Here is a 22688-nt window from a genome sequence, read left to right on the forward strand (position 1 = left end):
CCAGAGGTGGCTAATTGATGCATAATTAAATGTGGAATCAATGGCCACTAAATTGAATGATTTTAAAATGGTATTGGGTCAGCGGTGAAATGTAAAATTCGTTACTACCGGTTCTGTGGACGTGGCTTGGTAGTGGTGGGGTAATGTGACTGGGTGGGCGTGGCCAACTTTTTTTTTTTTACTTTTAAAAGCGTTTTTTTCTACAACCTCATGGGCCGAAGAGATTGTAAAAAAATGCTTGTAAAAGGTTCTGACAATCAGGCAACTCAGCTGGGATTGTCAGAGTCTTTTAAAAGCATTTTTACAACCTCTTCAACCAAAGAGGTTGTATAAAAATGCTTTTAAAAGGCTCTGACAATCCCAGTTGAGCCGTATGATCATCAGAGCCTTTTTTTTTTACTTTTAAAAGCATTTTTTCGGCTGAAGAAAAAATGCTTTTAAAAGTAAAAAAAAAACCCTCTGATGATCGAGTAGTTCAGCTGGGCATGTCGGGGGTGGGTAGGGATTTTTGCTACCCGTTCTCCGAACCAACCGCCACCATCACTACCAGATTGGGCGATCCGGTCTAAACCGGGAGCATTTCACCCCTGTATTGGATAATTTCCTGAAGAGGTCTTTCAAAGACCAGCCTACCTCCAGCTGGGACAGCATACCTTCAAATGCATTTTATTTTATGCCATCCAACTCCAAACAACGCTGGGATAGCTGTCAATACAGTCGTAAGGGAATAAAACTGAGAAAGAGATACATTCCTACATTTATTTTGATTTCAAGCACCTTGGTGAAATACCTTTGGCAAGTGTGAAAACCACAGTTTTTGATCAAGACGAGTTTCTGAACCACAAAGCCCTTCTTATAAGCAAGATGTGGAGGAAGTGATTTGGGACAGAACATATACGTCTATACAGGGGTCTGCAAACTTGGCTCTTTTAAGACTTGTGGACTTCAACTCCCAGAGTTCCTCAGCCAACAAAGCTGAGGAACTCTGAGCAAAGCTGGCTGAGGAACTCTGGGAGTTGAAGTCCACAAGTCTTAAAAGAGCCAAGTTTGCAAACTCCTGGTCTATCAGATGTATATACAAATGTTTGTGTGTCTTTATCTGGTGTACTCCATTATATAAGATCTACAGAAAGTGTGTGTAATTACACACTGTTTGCCAGTGATAACAGAGTTCTCTATCTTAATACCATAAATGAAAACTTGATTTAATCAAACTTAATTATATATTATACTGCTATTAACATATAACATTAATTTAATTAATCACCAAATTCAATAATTATGTTACTATAAATTGCATCAACATACTGTATATACCTGAAAATATCTCTTTTGAATAACTTTGTTATTTGACAAGTGGTTACTTTTCAGAGGTATTTAGCAGGGTCTCTTTTATACACTATGGAATTTATGGAAAAAGAAATTAACTTTTTTGGACTGAGTGCAGTGATTCCCCTTTTGACTTGCTTTAATTCAGCATTATTTCTGAGCACGGCATATATGAAAGGTTTTTGGAAGTGTTCCTGTTCTGTTTGCAAGCCTGAACTTCCTTGCTTGCAGGAACTGTGAAAAGGTGATAAGCAGCCAGTGGCCTTTCTAATCTCTGGCTGATAGAATTCACGCCGGTCAACAGTTTTTCCCAGGCTTGAGGTTTAAAATTCAACAATCTTGGACACTTGTTGATTGAGCCAGAAACAGTCCCACCTGCCGTGTTCCATAATTTGACTCCCCTCCTGCCCTCGTCTTGGGTTTTTCTGTTGCTATCCGGAAATTGAGTTTTATATTTTGCTTTTTTTTTTCTTTTTTACACAAAGCAGTAGATTCTTTTCCAGCAATGCACAGTAGCATTTATAATAGCGATTAGAATCTGTGAACTTTGTTCAGATGGACAGGAGTTCAGGCAGTCTTGTATCATAAGGCACTTCTGAGACTTTGGCAAGAAAAGAGTAGAGACTTGTGCAGCAAAAATGATTGGGTTTCTTAAAACTGCACAATTACTACTTCATGCAAAATTATTGCCCCTCTTTTTTCTTTCTCTCTCCCCACTCCCTCTTTTAGTGTGTGTGTACGTGTATGTTTATATATAGGTAGTCCTCGATTTACAACCACAATGGAGCCAAAAATTTCTGTTGCTAAGTGAGACATTTGTTAAGTGAATTTTAACCCATATTATGACCTTTCTTGACAAAATTGTTAAGTGCATCACTGCAGTTGTTAAATTAGTAATATGGTTGTTAACCGAATCTGGCTTCCCCACTGACTTCGTTTGTCAGAAGGTCATTAAATGACCCCAGGATACTGCAACCGTAAAAAATATGAGTCAGTTGCCAAGCATTTAAATGAACAAGGAAGTTGTTCTAGGAGTTGAAGTCCTCCAGACTTAAAGTTGTCAAGGTTGGAGACCCTGGGTTAACCTATGTCAGTATATGAGAGGTGTAAGAATTTAGAGATTAAGCCTGAAACCTATTTTTCCTAAATCTACATACTGAATACAGGTAATCCTTGTTCATTTAGTGGTCTAAAAATGGTCAGATGTCACTTTTTTCCAGTGCCTTCCTAATTTTGAACGGTCACTAAACGAACTGTTATAAATTGAGGGTTACCTGTGTGTCTATGTGTTCTCTCTCTCTCTCTCTGTGTCTGTGTGTGTGTGTGTAGTTTTTATTAAAAGTTTTAAACAAGAATATAAAAACTAACCACTAATATACAATAAGAAAGAATAAGGAAAATAGAATTCAAATAAATAACAGAACGTTCAAGGATGTGGAAACCTATTCAAAGTTTTTGATGATGATGTTTTAACCCAGGGGTCTCCAACTTGGCAACTTTAAACCTGGAGGACTTCAACTCCCAGAATTCCCCAGCAAAGCTGGCTGGGGAATTCTGGGAGTTGAAGTCCTCCAGGTTTAAAGTTGCCAAGGTTGGAGAGCCCTGGGTTAACCTATGTTGGTATATGAGAGGTGTAAGAATTTAGAGATTAAGCTTGAAACCTATTTTCCCCAAATCTACATACTGAATACAGGTAATCCTTGTTCATTTAGTGACCATTCAAAGTTACAGCAGCACTTTAAAAAAAGCAGTTTATGAGCTTTTTTCAACTTATGACCGTTGAGGCATCCCCATGGTCATATGATTAAAATTCAGACGCTTGGCAAATGACTCATGTTTATGACGGTTGCATTGTCCTGGGGTCATATAATCCCCTTTTACAACCTTCTGACAAGCAAAAGTCACTGGGGAAGCCAAATTCATTTTACAACCATGTTACTAATTTAACAATTGCAGTGATTCTCTTAACAAATGGGGCAAGAAAGGTTGTAAAATGGGGCAAAATTTACTTAACAAATGTCTCACTTAGCAACAGAAATTTTGGGCTCAATTGTGGTCTTAAATCGAGGATTACCTGTATAGAAAGTTGGCATGTTTTAGTTGTTCCTGGAACTATTAATAAATGCTCTTTAATCATGAACAGGTTCAATGAACTTTTTATATGTTTATGGCGGCCTTTAGCCTTAACTCTTGGAGTCCAGTTCCAAAGGTGCTTTTTCAAGAGGCAACTGGACTTTCTGGTTTTTCTTTGAAGATGTTTCGCTTCTCATCCAAGAAGCTTCTTCAGTGTTTCGCTTCTCATCCAAGAAGCTTCTTCAAGCGTTCTCAAACGTCTTCAAAGAAAAACCAGAAAGTCCAGTTGCCTCTTGAAAAAGCACCTTTGGGACAACCATGACCCGGATGACTGAGAATCTCCATAGACATTCTTGGAGCCCAAGTTTCTGCACTGACCTCTCCTGCTCAGCAAGCTCAGGTGAGGCTGGAGTAGAGCCACGTGGTGCTGGAGCCACTTAGTGTTGTTCTTGAGAGGGAGGACTTTGCCACTGGAAGAGAGAGGGAGGGAGGAAGAGAGAGAGAGAGAGAGAGTCAGAGAGACAGAGAGAGACAGAGACAGAGATGACAGGATAACAGAAATGCTTCAAGACTACATTTCTGCCAAAAGGAGAAAAATATGAGGTTCTGCATTAGGTTCCGTACATACATACTGTACTAAGCATATGACTTCAGCAACAGAATGGTCAATGCCTGGAATGCACTATCTGACTCTGGTTTCATCCCCAAACCCCCCCAAATTTTTTTTTTGTGTTTACATTTATACCCCGCCCTTCTCCGAAGACTCAGGGCGGCTTACAATGTATAAGGCAATAGTCTCATTCTATTTGTATATTTTTTACAAAGTCAACTTATTGCCCCCCCAACAATCTGGGTCCTCATTTTACCTACCTTATAAAGGGTGGAAGGCTGAGTCAACCTTGGGCCGGGCTCGAACCTGCAGTAATTGCAGTAATTGCAAATTTTAACGTTAGACGGGCTACTGTTGACCTCACCCCATTCCTAAGAGGTCTGTAAGGGGCGTGCATAAGAGCACCAGCGTGCCTACCGTCCCTGTCCTAATGTTTCCTTTAACTGTATTCATTTTATGTATTCAGTTCATGCTTATATTTATATATATCTTATTTAATAGGTACTCGACAAATAAATAAAAATAAATAAAAAAGCCAAACTTGATTTGCTTGATTATGATTAAGGACCAGTGTCACATGGGGTTTTACACCAGAACAACTCTGTCTGGACCTGTTCTATGATAAAGTGAGAGAAAGGAAAGGGAGGGGAAAAATCAACCTCTTAGTTAGGAAGAAAACGAAAGAAACGCTAAAGATCCAAACATCAGAAGCGCTCCTTCTGATTGGGAAGCGGTCGCCCAATAGAAACCTAGGTCCGTTTCACGCGGACGGTCAAGCCAACCAATCGAAAAAGCCCCTCGGGATGCTCCCCCCCCCGACCTGGGACTCCATCCGCTGCTCGGGCAGGTGAAGCAGCCTGTCAAAGGTGCGCCCCTCACCTGCGCCCTGGGAAGCTTCTCGCGCGGGGCCCCGCTCGCCATGAACGCCGAAGAGCAGTATTACGCCTCCGGCAGCGGCACCGGCCACCCGCTCTACAAGGAGCCCTGCGCCTTCCAGAGATCGCAGCCTCCGGATTACAACTCCAGCCCCCCCGCCTGCCTGTACATGGGGCGGCAACAGCCCACTCCTTACGCCGGGGTTTTGGGGGGTTTGGATCAAGGCAGCCCTCCGGATATTTCTCCCTACGAAGTGCCTCCCCTCTCAGAGGACCCGGGCATCCCTCACCTCCACCCCCTTCCCCCCCACCATCCAGCTCAGCTCTCTCTACCGCAGCAGGAGACCCTTCCCTTCGGAGAAGGGACCGAGGCCGGGCTGCTGGAGCAACCCAGAGCGCCGTTGCCCTTCCCCTGGATGAAGTCGACCAAGTCTCACGCGTGGAAGGGACAGTGGATCGGCACGGGTAAGGCGCCTTTCCTCTTCTTTCTACCTAGGGCCGAAGAAGAACGCCTCTCCTGGGTCCCGCTCCTTTGGCTTTTGTGGGACCAGGCAGCCCTTAGCCGTCTCCAAAGCGGACGCTCCCTCGGATAGCTTGGACTACAATGTTCATCATCCCCGGGTCAGTGCCGCGGCTGCGGGTTGAGGATGATGGTAGTCCGACATATCCGGAGAGTGCCCACCCAGCTCAAAAAGGCTGGCCAATCAAGAAAGAGGGCTTGTTGGATGGAGTTGGTGATTCTCTATTAAAAGAAGAAGAAGAAACCCAAATCCAGCCATGCTTTAGCTTAAAGTGTTAATGCAAAGCCAGTTTTAGACGTATTAGTTTATAGTTTTAGTGTGATGTGCAAAGCTGGGAAAATGGGTTGAATAAATTATGGATAAATGTCACTTAAGCATAAGGCTGTGATGTAAATACAGCCGGGGTTACAACATGTTCTTGTGCCTGTTCATCCTGAAAGATGAGCTCTTGATAATGCCACTGAAATTTAATGAATGATGCCTGAATGTAGAATACTTGAGTTCCTACCAGAGAAGTCCTGGAACTCTCCTATGAGTTGAAATTCAGAAAAAGTGGTTGTAGAAATTGTGAGTTTTGCTACAGCTCATATAGAAGGCTGGCTGATATGCTAATAAACTAATATGACCAAAGATACTTCCTCTAAATTCATTGAGGATATCATATAAAGAAAGTAACACCACAGAGCATTGTATTTTACTTTGTGTGATTTGCCCTGCAATAAATACTTTTGTTTACTCAGAAGTAAGTAATCCCCAAGCCACTTAAAATAGCATGTATTGAAACAGGGAAATGTTCTGGAAATGTAATAAATATAAAAATGTAATAAATCAATGATTGACTTTCTAGAGATTGTCAAACAAAAACATTGGATGCCAATAAAATAAAATAAATAAGGTTGCAGCTGTTTTCAAAGCCCTCTGCCATGCTTCCAAATATTAAAGCAGCACCCTGTGAAATAACCTTTGTCTCTTGACCAAATGGAAGTTTAAGGATTCATTTAGCGGTTCACGACTCAAAAGCCTCCCAGCTCTTTACACCCAGAAAACCTTGAGAATACTCCCAGAGAACTTGTGTAACTTTGAGTGTGAACGAAAAGAGAAACAGTTAAATTTATGACTGGAGAGTAATTGTTTTGATAGTACAGTAGTGCGATTTTAATGCAAGAAACATAATGGCGGTTTTTTGTTCTGCATTCACCATTCTGCAGGCCACTCGGGAGGGAGTTAAGGACACCACTCATCCTGGTAAAAATTGCACACTTTGCCTTAGTAAACTTCTCTTCTTTCTCACTGTGGTAAACTCAGCCTGCTGAATCCTTCCCTGCAGAGGGGCTGTGCTCTGTGGTACCCCAGTTTGGCCTGTCCGCTTCACAGAAGGTGGCTTTCTATTTCCTGGTTGAAACCGGGAAGACACTCTACAGAGACAACAGTCTGATGTCTTTGCAGAGAGCTAGTGATTTTTGGTAAGGAACCTAGCAGAGAATGCGCGCCATCCTCGCTGTCATTGTTACCACTATTATCCATTTCGACTCTCAAACGTTTTATTAATGCATTTATCAAAATGGCAGCACCTTTCACTTCTCTGATGCAATTAGAAAGCAGGGGAAGGAAATCCTGCAATCCTGCATTGCCGCAGAAATATCAGCCTGAATAAACATAGCGAGACTTATTTTTTGAGTACCCACGCTTAAGATAAGTGGAATCCTAAACTCCAGTAGCCCACTATTTCCAGTCCAAAGGCTTTTGGAAAAAGACTGAACCACATTAAACCTTACTTTCATGGATATTTTTTAGTTCTGCAAAGCACCACAGGAGCCCAATTAAATAAATAAGGAATCAGAGGTGTCATTTCATACACTGGCATGTATGGCCTAGGTTTTTGTGGGGCCCACCATTCCCCTTCAGTGTTATCTGAGGAAGGAAAGTGTAGTTCACATATTTATTTGTTAATCCTTTAAAAATATCTTGTGAATATCCGAAATGTTCTTTTACTGCAACATGAATTAACACTTTGGAAAAAATAAACTAGGATGGCAAGATTATAACTGCATATACCATATTATATGTAATTAATATCATAGTGATTCTTAATGAACTGTTGAGTTTGCATTACAAACCTGGAGGTGAGTCTCATATTAAATTCGGTCTATGTTTGTTTTCATACCACACTTGTTTGGGATGCCTCTGTAAAGGACCCTTTGATTGAGTTTGTGGAGTTTGTGGAGACCCGCTCCAGTCTTCTTTATTTACAATTAATTGGAGTATGACTTTAAAGTAGTTCTGTAAAATATTTGCCCTGTACCTGGGCATTTGCTCACAGCTTTTTTTTTTTTTTTTAAGGAAAAGGATAATAAGAATATACCATATTCTTGTGTATTTTATATTATTTTATCTCTTTGAAAGGATTAGATGTTAATTACAAAGACTTGGAACTATTACATTTTTCAGCGTGGGGAAATTCAATTTTAAGCTCTGTGTTTATGAGTGCTGGGTGTTCATGACACTTATATTTTGATTTAAAGTCATTGGAACCTTTTGCGTTAAAAAAAACACACACACACCAGTGAATTGATTGTATTTGATCAATGGATTTTAGCTGTCAATGACTCCAAGCAGTTTGCTTTCATTGATTTTGTGCTGATAAAAAACACCACTTCTAATTAAATCTCAGTGGAGAAAATGATGAGGTTTTCTCATAGAACAGAACAGAACAGAATTTTATTGGCCAAGTGTGATTGGACACACAAGGAATTTATCTTGGTGCAAACGCTCTCAGCGTACATTAAAGAAAAGATACCTTCATCAAGAATTCTAAGGTACAACACTTAATGATAGTCATTGGGTACAAATAAATAAATAATTTATGTGGCTCATGTAGCTTTTGCTGTCCGAAGATGTGTACCAAATTTTCTACTTGTCCAGGAAAAAGGACCGTGCCCAGGGATCCACTTTTGCAGCAGAAATGAGAGAGAAATAGGAACGCAAGGCAGAGTCCGGGATTGCAACCTACTAAAAGGCGACTTCACGAGGGGGCAGAATTAGTAGGTTGCAACTGCCTTGCCGGCCAGCGTTCCTATCTCTCTCTCATTTCTGCTGCAAAAGTGGATCCCTCGGTTTAGTAGAACTCGGTTCCTTACATCTGCAGAAGATCAGATTGAGTTGCTTCGCCAAGGCCAAGATCTTCTCAGGGCTGCCGTTGCGACCAAAACGTGAAGGTTGCTGTGGAGGGAGACTCCGCATTGATTTTACCTAAAACGAATGAAAGGTGGTGCCTGGATTTTGTGAAGACTGACACGGAAATCGGGCAGACGGATTAAGAGTCCTTCACGTGTTTGCCAGGAAATAACCTCTTAAAATACCAGGGAACTGGCTGACATTGCAAATGGTGAAACTTTGCAATGTGGGCAGAAGAGTCTGCGTTGTAAATCTGGTGCATTTCCCTTGTGTTTATGTTAATGGGTAAAAAGACCCCCCCCGTTTAGGGGCAAATTCAACATAGTGAAAGGGGGAAAGCTGCGGGCACCAATTCACCATCGAATCCTACTTCAATAAGAGTCGTAGAACTATAGCAGAGAGATCCACGCTTAGAACAAACTTTGCGCGCTGATTCCTAACTTATTTGCATGAAAATTACACCCCCCTACCTCCGCTTAACTTCTAAAGATAAGTAAATATAGGTTTAGTATCTGTACACGTTATGCCTTGTCTGCATTCAGTGAGAAATAATAAAATAAGTCGTTGCAAAGAGAACAGGGTGCAGGAAATTTCATGTGCAAACACACATTGTATACGCTAGTAAGAATCCTGAAAAGGACAGTAAGCAGCTTTAACTGGCCCTTCTAATGAACAAAAGATGCCATTCTGTTCAGCGATTCTTTGGATGCTAATAAAAATGGTTATGCCCACCGGAAGCAGTTGCGAATGCCTATTTAACCGGAATTGGATTAGGATCAGAAGCTCTGTCGAGGCCTTGACATCTAATCCCCCAGCACACCTATCTAGGAATATAAACCCATATATTCCCAGTAGAAATCCCTGGGTTTATTTGAAGAAGCTGGCAGTTTGGAGTTTTCCTAAAAGTTCCGAAAGTGGAAATCCCAGTTATAGTCTCCACGACTTCTCTGTCCTCATAATCCATCTGCACTGCAGTTAGTGAAAATTCAGCGAAAAGTAAGAGAGTGAAAACGCGCCCTTAAACTGGGCGAGTTGCTTTTGAGAAAGCCTGGTGGGATTCCAACGGAAAATCCAACCATTTCCAGACGGAGAAGAACCCAAAAGCACAACCGGCCTTAGCTAACGAAGGTCCTTGTATCTACCCAACCCGAGAAGCCCCAGCAGAGACCGCCACCACACTTGCTGTCTCCGGAAACACTCGTGGGCCCGGAAAGGCAGCTTTTCGCAGACGGCCACTCGCCAAGGCTTCCGTGGGTCCCAATTCCTTCCTTTCCAGTCTGGACTGACCTCCAAAGAAATCGCTCCGCTTCTTTCGCAATGAAGCCCCAGAGGCCACGAGCGCCAATGTGTGGAAATGGTCTTGGTGCAACAGACTCGCCGAGCCTTTTTTCTCGTCCCTCCGCGCTAAGCAGCAAGCGGCGCCCTTTCTTACACCATCCCCCTTTTCAGTTCTCCGGAAGGAACCGGACTCTCCAAACGCGGCCGAAGAACAACTGCCGGCCAGCAGAACCGGCCTTGGCTCCGAGAATAAGCGCAAGACTCGGGGGTTTAGTTTTGGCTGCCAAGGGCTCACACCTCCCGGGGAGGTGGGGAGGGGGGTTTGCCTTGCCTTTCCGATCCGGGGAAAGTGAGCCAAACGCCCGGAAGGGCAGTTGGGGGAAGAGCGGATCGGTCTCCGGCAGCACAATGTTATCGCGCCCTGCGTCCTGAGCTCAGCGGGTCACGCCTTTGGGCAAATATTGCATTAAGAGCTTTGTAAGAACAGATAGGAGAAATGCGGGGTGGGTGGGAGGGGGGATGCCTACAGTTTCTTAGTTGGGACAAACCGTTCGGGCAGACTTAACTCTCGTCTGCGGCCACTTCAGTTAGGAACCCAAATGGAATTAGAATAGCACAGGGTAGAATTCCATATTTGGCCAAGTGTGATTGGACACACAAAGAATTTATTTGTCTCCGATGCAGAAGCTCTCAGAAAGAAATTCCGTTTCCCCAAAAAGCAAAACTACTGGAAAATAATAAACAGAGGATTACATTTAAGTGAGTGTGTGTGTGTGTGTGGGGAGCTGTTTACAAAGTTTTAAGTCGCATCACAATATGCGTTTTATACGAACACTGGCGTTATTTTTAAATGCATACGCCGAAACGCAGTAAACTATAAAGCAGCAACGTAACATTTTAAAAAAAATCTTTGTGGACCGAAAAGGATTTTGTGAGATGCCTTAAATTTTCTACATAGAATTGGATTTGCTATAAGAGTGAAACTCCTAGTCAACAGAATACGGTATATTATTTCAAGCATAATTAATATAATTTCTTTTTGAATAGTGGCAGTTTGCAACTAGGTGGATAACTACACAAAAATAAATCCCATTGTAAAAAAAAAACCTCTGAATCGCTGATTGCAATTCACTGCCCTTCCAAGATTGCCTCCCACTGATTTTAATGGGTCTTTACTTATAAATAGGCTAGAAAGACAGCTCGGTCTGCAGTGCAGTAGCAAGAAAGAAAAATGTAGGAAAAAAATTATTATAAGAGAGTAAGTCGAGTTAGAATCGGAGAAATGCCTGCATTTTTCAAGTGCCTGAAGCCAGTTCCGTTGAAACTTAACCAGCACCAAGTTTTCCTCCTGAAAGAAAAGTTTTTAGATCCTTCAAAATTTGCGGGACATGCGAGCACTCACCTTCTCTGTTTGGGTCTCCTCTCGAAGTTGTCCGCCTCAGTTTTCCTGATGGGATTCTCTGGGATGTATTTCTTTTATAGCTGCCGTAGAAGGAAATACGCTTGACTTCATAGATCTCCCTTTTAATATTTTGGTGCAGATGTTCGCGATAGAAAACTTACCCACTGGAACGTTTTCTGGCAATGTTTCCCTAAAAGCCATCTTAAGACATTTTCATTTGCCTTAAGGATAATACAGGGCACAATTTTGTATATATCCCTACTCAGAAATAATTTCAAAAGTAATTAATTTTGCATCGGGCTTGGACGAATGTTTGTACTTGAGTTTTATTCTAAAACAACTTATTGAAGACAATTAAAACTTAAAACATGGCTGGGGACAAAACCCCATTGAAAGGAATGAGAGCCGAACCAGAGCATTCTCGCTAGCTCCCCATTCACCTCAGTGGAGCCTGAGGTGGATTATTTTCACTGGTTGGTGCCTGCTGCAGGTAATCTATCAATCATGCTTTAATCACCTCATTTTAGCCACTATATTTTAAAATCTATGTAAATAAGTCTACCTACAGTCTGATTTACTGTGGCCATGTTATGCATGCCAATTCATTGGAGAAGGCAGTGATTCTAAGAAAGGCTGGTGGACCAAGAAGAAGGAGCGAGCAAAGAACACGCTGGTTTGATAGCATCAAATCTGATGCAAAGTTGAACATCCAACAATTGAAAGAAGCTGTGCTTGAGGGGATAGCATGGACAGCACTTGCCTATCAAGTCGCCAAGAGTAAATGGTTAAAAATAACATTTTAAAATCTAATTTCTTCCACAGGAAAAGTGTGATAATTGATTCTTCTTACTGAGACTTGATTTGACAGAAATCTCCAGCCAGTCTGTCTAAGGTCCATGATTTAAACAACTTCATTAAATGAACTCCTGGGCTCTTTGCTCAACCAGATTCCAAGCTACAGTCCAGCCATAGAATAAACTAATTTTTAATCTCCTCCCCTCTGTATTTCTCCAAGGACAAATGGGGGATTCCAGAATCACACTAGGTTTATTCTGAAAGATAAAGCAAAATTATAGTGATTTTATTTGATGATGCTTTTAGACCAAAATTATTTTTGCTATGATGTTGCTCTTCTAAAAATGTTAACCATGAGATACTGGCTAAATGCTCAAATATCTTCAGTGTATTAACATATAACAGACCTGGGATGAGAGGGTGTAAAAACTAATTAGTTTTAAATTTTGAAAGAATGTCAAAAGTATTCTTTATTTAAAATCAGATAGGCAAACAGAGGGTGGTATGCTTTAAATTGTTCTGGGTATTTGTTCCACAAGTTGCTTCTCATTTCACGCTTCTGAAAACAAAATAATTAAATAATTTAGACCTAATATAGTTGCTCACTGCAGTAGACCCTGGGTGGCTTACAAAATATGCTAATTAAAATATTTTTTTAAAAATGAAACAAAAGCCAAATTCAATATAATAATAACTAAAAATAAAAATATAACAAAAAATAGCAAAAAAAGCATCATACACCTCTGAACATGCACACACACATCCCTCCAATATGTAAGCCCAAAGCCAAGATTTTTAAGAGTTTTTCAGAATATTAGAAAAATATCTCTGGAGGGAAACTGGTCCAAAGGATGGAGACACACACACAGTGAGAAGGCAGGCTTCCTAGCTCCTGTAAGATGGCAATGTTTAACAGAAGAGAGTGGAAATGTACCCGCCCTGCCTAAAAGTACCCAGATACAGTAGTGTCCAAAATTGTGGAAACCTTTTGGGAAAAGTGTATTTTTGAGGTTTGGTGGCTAATAATAGTTTTGGAGTTTCAAGATAGTCATATTCCACTGCTGGAATGGCCTGGGAATAGCCCAGACCTTAACCCTATTGAAAATCTATGGAGCTGACTAAAGAAACTTGTTAGCCAGAAGCGACCCAGCAATAAAACCCAGTTAATAGAAGCAATCATTCAATCTTGGTTTCACATTATGACAGCTGCAGAACTAAAAGACTTGGTTCACTCCATGGGAAGACGTTGGAAGGCCGTCATTCATGCTAAAGGTTATCCAACTAAGTATTAACTGACTTGATGATTTTTGTATATCTCGGTTTTTTTATGATGATAATTTCTGTTTATCTCATTTTTTCTACATGTTTCCCTTGTCTTCTTTATACTTTAACTGCTATTCTAATAGCAAATCCTTTATAAAAGTTATTGCATTACATTCTTGATTAAATGATCTTTCCATTGATATATAATTTTATGGTACTACTAAAAAAAAGTGGTGTTATTAGCTAGTTTTAGAAAATACATTTTTCCCAAAAGGTTTCCACAATTTTGGCCATTACTGTAGGTAGTAATGAAGGTAGGTAACTGGGTTGTATGTCATGAAGAGCTTTAAAGGTAACCATCAGCACCTTGAATTGCACACAGAAGCCAAATGGCAGCCAATGCAGCTTTCGTGGCACGGGTGACACATAGGCATGATGAGAAGTGCCCATTACTACCTATGTCACTATATTATGTCAGCCAGTCTTCAAGGGCAGTCCCATGTAGAGTGCACTGCAGTAGTCCAATTGTGAGGTGAGCAGGTTGTGAGTGACCACCTAGAAGATCCAAAATGTATGGTGCAATCCAGGCCAAGTCTTAAATAAATAAATGCTTCTCCCTGAGGGTTTTTTTTTGGGGGGGAAGGGGGGCAGAAAAATTGAAACAATCAAATTAACAATTCATGCGAAGAATCTTATCTTTTTAAAGCAAAAATCCATGTATTGTGCAAACTACATTACTGCTGACTAAATCCCCTTAACAATATGTTGATGGGTATATGTGTGTATGTGCATGCACCACCATTACTTGAGAATATTTACAATAGTTAAAACTACTAACATTGAATCTAACATTAAACTATCATTTAAAAAACCTGTAATAAAAAGTTGCACATTGAAAATAGGCAGGTATGGCAGTTGCAATAAAACCAATGGTAACATTTACAAATTAACATTCAAGGGAAATACCACTTGCCTTATTAGCTAATCAGTGAAGTTTACATGAGAAGATGGCATCTGCCCCTCCCAAGATGAGATGTTTTCCAACTTGGCAGCTTTAAGATGTGTGGGCTACCCTTCTCAGAATTCCCCAGAAAGCATTCGATTAAAGATTGATGCCTTAATAAATCTTGTTAATTCTTGAATTCCCATTTACAGAAAGGGTGCCTGTTCAGAGGTTTACTCAAAGGAAACTTTATCTAGGATTTCAGCTTTCATTAACTTCTTCCTGAATTCATAGGGATTTGCTTCCTTCACAAAATGTTAGATAATTGGTGTGTTAGTGCTGCAGTAAGGTAAAGGTTTCCCTCGCACATACGTGCTAATGTGCTAATCGTTCCCAAGACATCTCCGTGGTCATGTGGCTGGCATGACTAAACGCCAAAGACGCCCGGAACCTTCCCACCACCTTACCTTCCCACCAAGATGGTCCCTATTTTTCTACTTGCATTTTTTAAGTGCTTTCGAACTGCTAGGTTGGCAGGAGCTGGGACAAGTAACTCTAGGAGCTCTAGGATTCGAACTGAACGCTGAGCTTGTCCCCTTTTAGTACTGCAATATTGAGTGACAAACCTATTGTATTTGCCCAGGAATAATCTGACACTGAATTGTAGTGGAAAACTGTCAGCGAAGGTGCATGAACCTCAAAGTCACTGGAGGGGAATCTTTCCCAGCTGGGTCCTTTTCAAGTATTTAAAGCTTACAATGCCGGATCGTTATTCCTGAGTTTGTTGCCTTGTAGACTAACCTATCTTTTCTTTTAAGTACACTGAGAGCATATGCACCAAGACAAATTCCTTGTGTGTCCAATCACACTTGGCCAATAAAAAATTCTATTCTATTCTATTCTATTCTATTCTATTCTATTCTATTCTATTCTATTCTATTCTATTCTATTCTATTCTATTCTATTCTATTCTAATGGGAGTTATGCTCTAACAGATCTGAAGGATACCAGATTCTAGCAGCCAGTTCTAAGAAATAAAAATGATAGACTTAAGTCTTAGAATCCTAGAGGGAACCAAAATGAAGCAGAAGAACCACAGAGATAAACCAAAAGATAAAAAAAAACCCACCGCGCTAGGGAGGTTCTGCAAATTCAGCAAATGAACCTTGATTAACAGGATTTTAAAAATTATATTTATTTTCAAGTTCGAACAGCTTGTCCAATTACATTTTGAAAACAAAATTCAACATATTTTAAAAATCACTTCCAATTTATAAACAAATGTTGGTCAGGTAGAAAAATCTCAGAATATTAATGAAGTGTTTCCCATCCAGCATCTAATCAATGTCAGCATACATGATATGCTTGATGTATATTTTTGTCACTTTCAATTTGTTTTATTATTTCCTTTCTCGTTTTCCTTCTATGTTAGTTTGCATTTTAATGTTTGACTCTGAAATTTAATAAAGATATTATTTAAAAAAAAAGGTGGCCCCAATTTAATCCACCAAGGTAACTTTGTGCTGGATCATTTCCCAAGTAACAGACATTTTGTCATTTAATGAATGAAGTAGAATTTCTGTCCTATCCAAATAAATGCTTCATTACCGCTTTAAAGGTTGTGGAGCAGGACAACCACATAAGGAGCAGTGTGTTTTATCAAGCTTTATTAATCAAAGCTACAGTGCATTTATATAGGTATTCCCATTAGAAGCAGTAAATTGTAAATGAGGGGTTACGTTTTCAATTGCCACAAATACATGTTCATTCCAGTAACTAACCAGCCACTAATTTGCACTTAGAAATCTTCAACTCTGATTTTATGAGAGGTTAATTCATCTCAAGGAGAGACAATGTAGGTGAGTTAGTTTAATTGTTAGATTTAGAATCTGGAGTTTTTAGGTTTTCTATACTGAATAACAGAAATTTGTGGGATTACTTTGGTTAATCCTACTCTTTCAATCCAAAGTACCTTGTAGTGTAGTTATTATGGGTGAAAATAGGAGAGAGCTCTTTGTAAGCCTCCCCAAGTTTCTGAAGGATGGGATACACGTTTAGAAAACAAACAAACCTCAATATTTTGGTAGACAATCTTACTGTTTTATGACCAATAATTTGTCCATCAATTTACTTCCTCAAATTCTGTGAATATTTCTGCCTTAATCCAAGGCTAAACTGACAATTGATATTTAATTTGATGATGGAAGAATATGTGCATTTTCTTGCACTAGAATATATCATGCATTGGAATGGTTTTAACATCTTTATAAGAATGTTTTTGTAAACATTTCTAATCTTGAATTCACTTATGTAAATGGGAGCTCTAGGATAATGTTTTAAAAGAAAATGTGTTGGTTCTCTAATTTTATAAATAAGCTTTGTTTATATGCTATAAATTTATTCCGGCACAAATGTCCCAACTAATACCCAAAAGTATTTGAAACCTATGAATTACCAATAGATATTTTATTGAAAATTATTGACTGAAAAAAGATTATATTTACAATATTATTTTGAATTATTGGCACATGCTTATTTTCCACATTCTTTTAGTCAGCTAGGGCATTTTTTTTAAAAAAAAATCGAATACTTGTCAATTTAATGGCTTAAATTCAAACAGACAAGTGTTTAATGTTTATGTCCCGTTATTCCAATGGGATAGAAAGCTTTAAAATATAGACTAGTGTGTGATTCATAACAGCATGGTCAAGACCAGAATAATTGCAATTCTTTCAAGTTACTAGTCGAATTGGAGAAACAGTGTGAAGAAATTCGAATTACTAGTCAGGTTTGAGAAAAAGTGTGAAGCAATCAAAATTTCCCGAGGAATAGCGATGTCTTTATTTATCCTTATATGGCCACGACTCCTGATTCCGAGCGTTTAATTAAACTTAGGTCGCATAATATAAGTACCTATTACAGCGTGTTCAATCACATCATGTAGTCGCCGAATGAGATAAAACCTATCTCTCTGACGCAATTGCTTCAAGCAGGGTCTTGCCCTGCGTTTTGAAGCGATACCTTGAGAAGGGGCCATGGCGCAAAGCATGAGAGCGGTCAGGCTACTCCAGAATGCGAGGCCACTACTACTACCCCTTTCCTTCGTCTCAATAGGATCAACCCGGCTTTCTGATTAATTAAATCGGATTAATTAAATCGGATTCATGCTAAGAATGAAACTCCGGTTCGCCGGCCGGTCTTTTTCGTTCGTTTGCGCGCACGTTTATTGGTCATTGTTTAAACGCTGGAGAATTTTTGGAGTGATGTTGGAGGAAATCTATTGTTGCGATAAATAAAATCTATATTATTTAACTTGGTCGGCTTACGGTCGCCGCGGCACTGATAACCCGCCGATGGACAAAAGAGCCCGAAGCCGGAGGCTGCCGTCCTACCCTATGGTGTGAACCCCATTGAATTTCAGCTAGAATTACTCCTTGGCAGACGAACATAAAGATGCGTAGCGGACCGGGGAACTTCTACGTTCACTTTGCCCCTCGTTTGTAGGATTCGGTCGGGTTCGGTTCCCCAAAGGGAAAAAAAGGGGGTGGGAATAGGCGCAAAAAAAGCCCCGTTGGGCACTTCGGGAGGCTTGTTCAGGGGCCAAATGGTAATCCATTGTAGCAAAGCCAGCCAACCAACCAACTACATACAGTTCGTTAGGATATGCGCTTCTCCGCTTTGTAACAGCAAAGCGAAAATGCGCGCTAATTAAAGATCCTTGAAACTTTTTGCTTAGAATAAATCTGTGGGCATGATAGGATTCTTGAATCCTCCGCTTGTCGAGAAGACGAATCCATGCAAATATATGCATACTAAACTGTAAAGTTCTGTAACTTTCCGAATATAACGGGGAATATAACAGCTCCCTTCCCCATGTGGAATAAGGGTGCATCAGAGAAAGAGAAAGTGGTCATCGAAACAAAAAGCACAGGAGAAAGAGGTTTTAAATATTAAAATAAGGAGCGGATTTGGAAAAAATCTTTTTAATTACAGAAGGATTTCATGAATGGCATAATGCTTTTTTAAAAATTATAATTAAGGTTCCATTGACATTATACTAAGAAATCCTGTGCAGATTCACTCGGATATAAGCCCTTGAATTCTTAAATATCCACTCCCCCATTTTAATCCATTTAGGGAAGTTTCTTTTACTCTTGCAATCTGTATTCGTTTAGCTTATTCCTATTCAACTGAGGTGAAACCAGATACAGGACAATCTGAAATAAAAGTTAGCAAATGGTTTCGTTTTCCACAAGACTGAATGAAGGTTAGCCGTTATAAAACACTTGTAGTCCTGATTTGTCAGCCGAGGTGGTTATATGAAACCAGTCGCCAAAACCAAGGTTAAGCACAAGGTCAAAATGGTATCCAAAGGAGAATGTGAAGCAGGCGCTTTTATCTCAGGTATAATAGGAAAGGACAACAAACGTTTTATTTTTCTAAAAAGTTTCATAGGGTGCCTCCAATCAGCAAAAGAGGTAATGGGTCAGCTGAATCTCACCATGTCCTCTAGAACAGGGGTCTCCAACTTTGGTCCCTTTAAGCCTGGTGGACTTCAAGTCCCAGAATTCCCCAGCCAGCAAAGCTGGCCAAGGTTGGAGACCCCTGCACTAGTGTTTTCGTGCAGCTTACATGATTTGTCTCTTTGAAGAGGAACACACACTTTCTTCCTTGTATTTTAATAAGATACATGAGAGCCAATTTGATGTGGTGGTTAAGACATCAGCTAAAAACCAGGAGATGGTGAGTTCTAGTTCCACCATAGGCACAAAACCAATTGAGTAACCTTGGGCCAGTCACACACACACTCCCTCTCTCTCTCTCTCTCTCTCAGAGAAATGAACTTGAATTTAACGTGTGTGTGTGTGTGTGTGTGTGTGTGTGTGTGTTTGTTTGTTCAAGATATATACAGGGTTTGAACCCTGGACATAATGCAAGCACCACCTCACTGCCTCCCATCCTTGTTGTGTTTCTTCATTAATTAATCCAGGAGACAAGCAATTGCCAGAAAGATTGTTCAGGCTTATAGCAATATGCCCATGTTCACCTGCCTAGAGATGAAATGCCATTCAACTTCTCAAAAGGAGAACAAGAGAAGAAGACTTGAAATAGGAAGAATCTTTTGTCGCTTTACCCAAACAGGAAGACTCTCCAAGAAAGCCTAGATGAGAAATGTTTTGAAAAATTGAGAGTGGTTATAATGGAGTTTGGTGTTAAGAAATTGAGGTGGGAAGAATTCTACCGAATGGGCAGGGCAAGAGAAGAGGTTGGGATAACAGGTGCGAAGGGAAGGTGGATGAGTGGGAGACAAAAGGAAAAGAGGGGAAGGAGAAATGCAGAAGGAGGGTGAGTTGGAGAAGAAGAGGAGAAGAAGGTGTTTCCAGGGTGAAGAGGCAAGCAGAAACTATTCAGACCAAGAGCCCATCAAGGGATAACAGTTCAGAATGAAAAGTCAACGATGTCCATAGACATCCAAGATAGGAAATGTTTAACATTTAAAATGTTTAAATAAAATATTTAAAATGTTTAAGTTGACACCACCAGTGTATCCTTAACGCCCTCAGAAAAACTCTGAGGTTGGAAAGGTGGAATGGGAAGGGAGATGATGATACCTGCTGCTGGTATACTTACTGATACCATACAGGGAAGCCCTCCCCAATTCCACATTTCTTTGCATGAGGGAAATGCATCACATCTTTTGTTTTCTGCTACTGAGTGATTGAAAGGAGTTCAATGGACCAACTAACTCAGAGAATTCGATTTTTGAAGGGCAAGGGTGCATTTCAAACAAATAACAATTTCCCCACTATATCGATTCTCACAAATAAATATAGAGTTAATTGAAGCAGCTGCCCCAAATACCAGGGTATTTTGAGAAAAAATGCCAAGTAATTGAGAGTGGATCTTACTTTTATCCAGCAAGAAGAAATTTTATTAAGGGAGCAAATTACCTACTCCATATATAACTGATTGTCCTTTTAGATAAATACTGATAGATACAGGTAGATTCAGTTCTCTTCTCCCAAAGGCTAAAGCACTTCTTAAATCCAATTTAATGCCTGATGTCTCCATAGTCCCCTTCCCCTCGTTTCCCACTCTATTCTACCTCTTAGATTTTCCTAGTGGTATCCTATCCAAATATTGACCCTAGTTAGTTTTTCATGATCAGTCGAGATTAGTTATGTGGTGCATAGAGTTAGGTTTAATCAGGCAGTAGATAGCTTCTCCTTTTGACTATACCTTTTGGGAAAAGTGTATTTTCTAAAACTAGCTAATACCACCACTTTTTTGGGAATAGTACTATAAAATTATATATCAATGAAAAGATAATTCAATCAAGAAAGTAATGCAATAACTTTTATGAAGGATTTGCTATTAAAATAGCAGTTACAGTATAAAGAAGACAAGGGAAACACGTAGAAAAAATGAGATATACAGAAATTATCACCAGAGAAAAAACAAGATATACAAAAATCATCCTTAGTTGGGTAACCTTTAGCATGAATGACGGCCTTACGTCTTCCCATGGAGTGAATCAAGTCTTTTAGTTCTGCAGCTGTTATAATGTGAAGCCAAGATTGAATGATTGCTTCTATTAACTAGATTTTATTGCTGGGTCACTTCTGACTAACAAGTTTCTTTAGTCGGCTCCATAGATTTTGAGTTGGGTTAAGGTCTGGGCTATTCCCAGGCCATTCCAGCAGTGGAATATGATTATCTTGAAACTCAAAAAAAAAAAAAAAGTGGTGGTGTTAGCCATCAAGCCTCAAAAATACACTTTCCCCAAAAGGTTTCCACAACTTTGGCCACTACTGTAGTAGAGCGCTCCTCCTGCGAGTGCAATTCTTTTCTTCCCAAACAATTACAAGCAAACAGCAGTTTCTCCTGTTGTTCTCGAGTTTCTAGTCCTTAAGATGCATCCGGGCCACGCCTGACTCTCTCTTTCTTCCTTTAGGTGGCTCCTACCTGGTGGAACCCGAGGAGAACAAGAGGACCCGGACGGCTTACACCAGGGCGCAGCTGCTGGAGTTGGAGAAGGAATTCCTCTTCAACAAGTACATTTCCAGACCGCGCCGGGTGGAGTTGGCCGTCATGCTGAACTTGACCGAGAGGCATATCAAGATCTGGTTCCAGAACCGGAGGATGAAGTGGAAGAAGGAGGAGGATAAGAAGCGAGGCGGAGGAGGCGGCGGGGGCAGCCAGGAGCCTGAGCAGGACTCCGCCGTGTCCTCGGGGGAATTACCCGGGAAGGAGGAAGGGCAAGAAGCCGAGTCCCCCGTCGCCAAGCTGCTGCTCCCCGTCAGCCCCACCGTCTCCCCCTGTCGGCCCCCCGAGACCCGGTGAAGGGCGGGAAGTCGCGGACAGCCCCTCGAGCGCCCCCTGGCGGAGACCTCGCGCCTCTCGAGAGATTCTGCAGGGTCTTGGGAGGCTGCGACCGTAAGGAAGAAAGACTTATATAGTGGACTACAACTCCCATGAGAAGTGACACTCGTGGGAATTGTAGTCCAACGCAACGGAGTACCTGGTCGGAGAGGAAGAGGAGCAAGAGCCATGTCCCTTCCCATTTGTCTCTACTTTGTTTGTCTCCCCCCTTCCCCATTTTAATCCAGTCTTGGGATATATTTTTTTTAAAAAAGAAGAAGTTTATTTTCAAGGCTTACAAAGTTGGTTAATTAAATGATTCCTCCATGTGACACACACTTAGCCACCAGTGGTGGGTTTCAAATTTTACTACCAGTTCTGTGGGCGTGGCTTGGTGGGTGTGGCATGGCTTGGTGGGTGTGGCTTGGTGGGGAAATCTACTGTAAAATCTCCATTCCCTCCCCACTGCAGGGGAAGGTTACTGCAAAATCCCCATCAGCTGGGACTCAGGAGGCAGAGAATAGATGGGAGCGGGGCCAGTCAGAGGTGGTATTTACTGGTTCTCTGAACTACTCAAAATTTGTGCTACCGGTCCTCCAGAACTGGTCAGAACCTGCTGAAACCCACCTCTGTTAGCCAGTGACTGAATTGGAGAAGTGGGAGGAGAAAAGAAAGATTTTTGTTGCACTGGATAATTTTGGAGCTATTATATTTCCAGGATAGCTCCTATGCCCGCCTGGCTACCTTGTTGATCTTTAATGTTTTCACATTCTTCTCATTAAAAGCAAAATGAGAAACCAGCATGCTGCAAAGCAAAACCTCAAGCATAACTTTCCTTTACAGTGATGCCCAAACTCGCAGAGTCAGTGGCTGCAACCTTGGAAACTGGGGGAGATCTTGGAGACAAAACCCATCCCTTCCCCTTCAGTTAAATCAGGGTTTTATGACTCCACTTATCACTGCAACCATTTTATGAGACTGTGCAGTGTGTGACACAGAGAGATATGCCTTTCAACACAAGCTGCAATTCAACAGACACTGACTTGGGAGTATGTTCCTTTCA

General features: G+C 40.8%; 1 protein-coding gene across 1 annotated transcript; it reads left to right on the forward strand.

The window, feature by feature from the left end:
- Nucleotides 1-4931: 4931 nt before the first annotated feature.
- PDX1 (pancreatic and duodenal homeobox 1) lies at nt 4932-21607 on the forward strand. The gene is made up of 2 exons (XM_058185178.1): nt 4932-5352; nt 21219-21607. The coding sequence occupies exons 1-2, from the start codon at nt 4932-4934 to the stop codon at nt 21605-21607; spliced, it is 810 nt and encodes a 269-aa protein (XP_058041161.1).
- Nucleotides 21608-22688: the final 1081 nt, after the last annotated feature.

Source organism: Ahaetulla prasina, chromosome 5, assembly GCF_028640845.1.
Source record: "Ahaetulla prasina isolate Xishuangbanna chromosome 5, ASM2864084v1, whole genome shotgun sequence".
Classification (NCBI taxonomy): domain Eukaryota; kingdom Metazoa; phylum Chordata; class Lepidosauria; order Squamata; family Colubridae; genus Ahaetulla; species Ahaetulla prasina.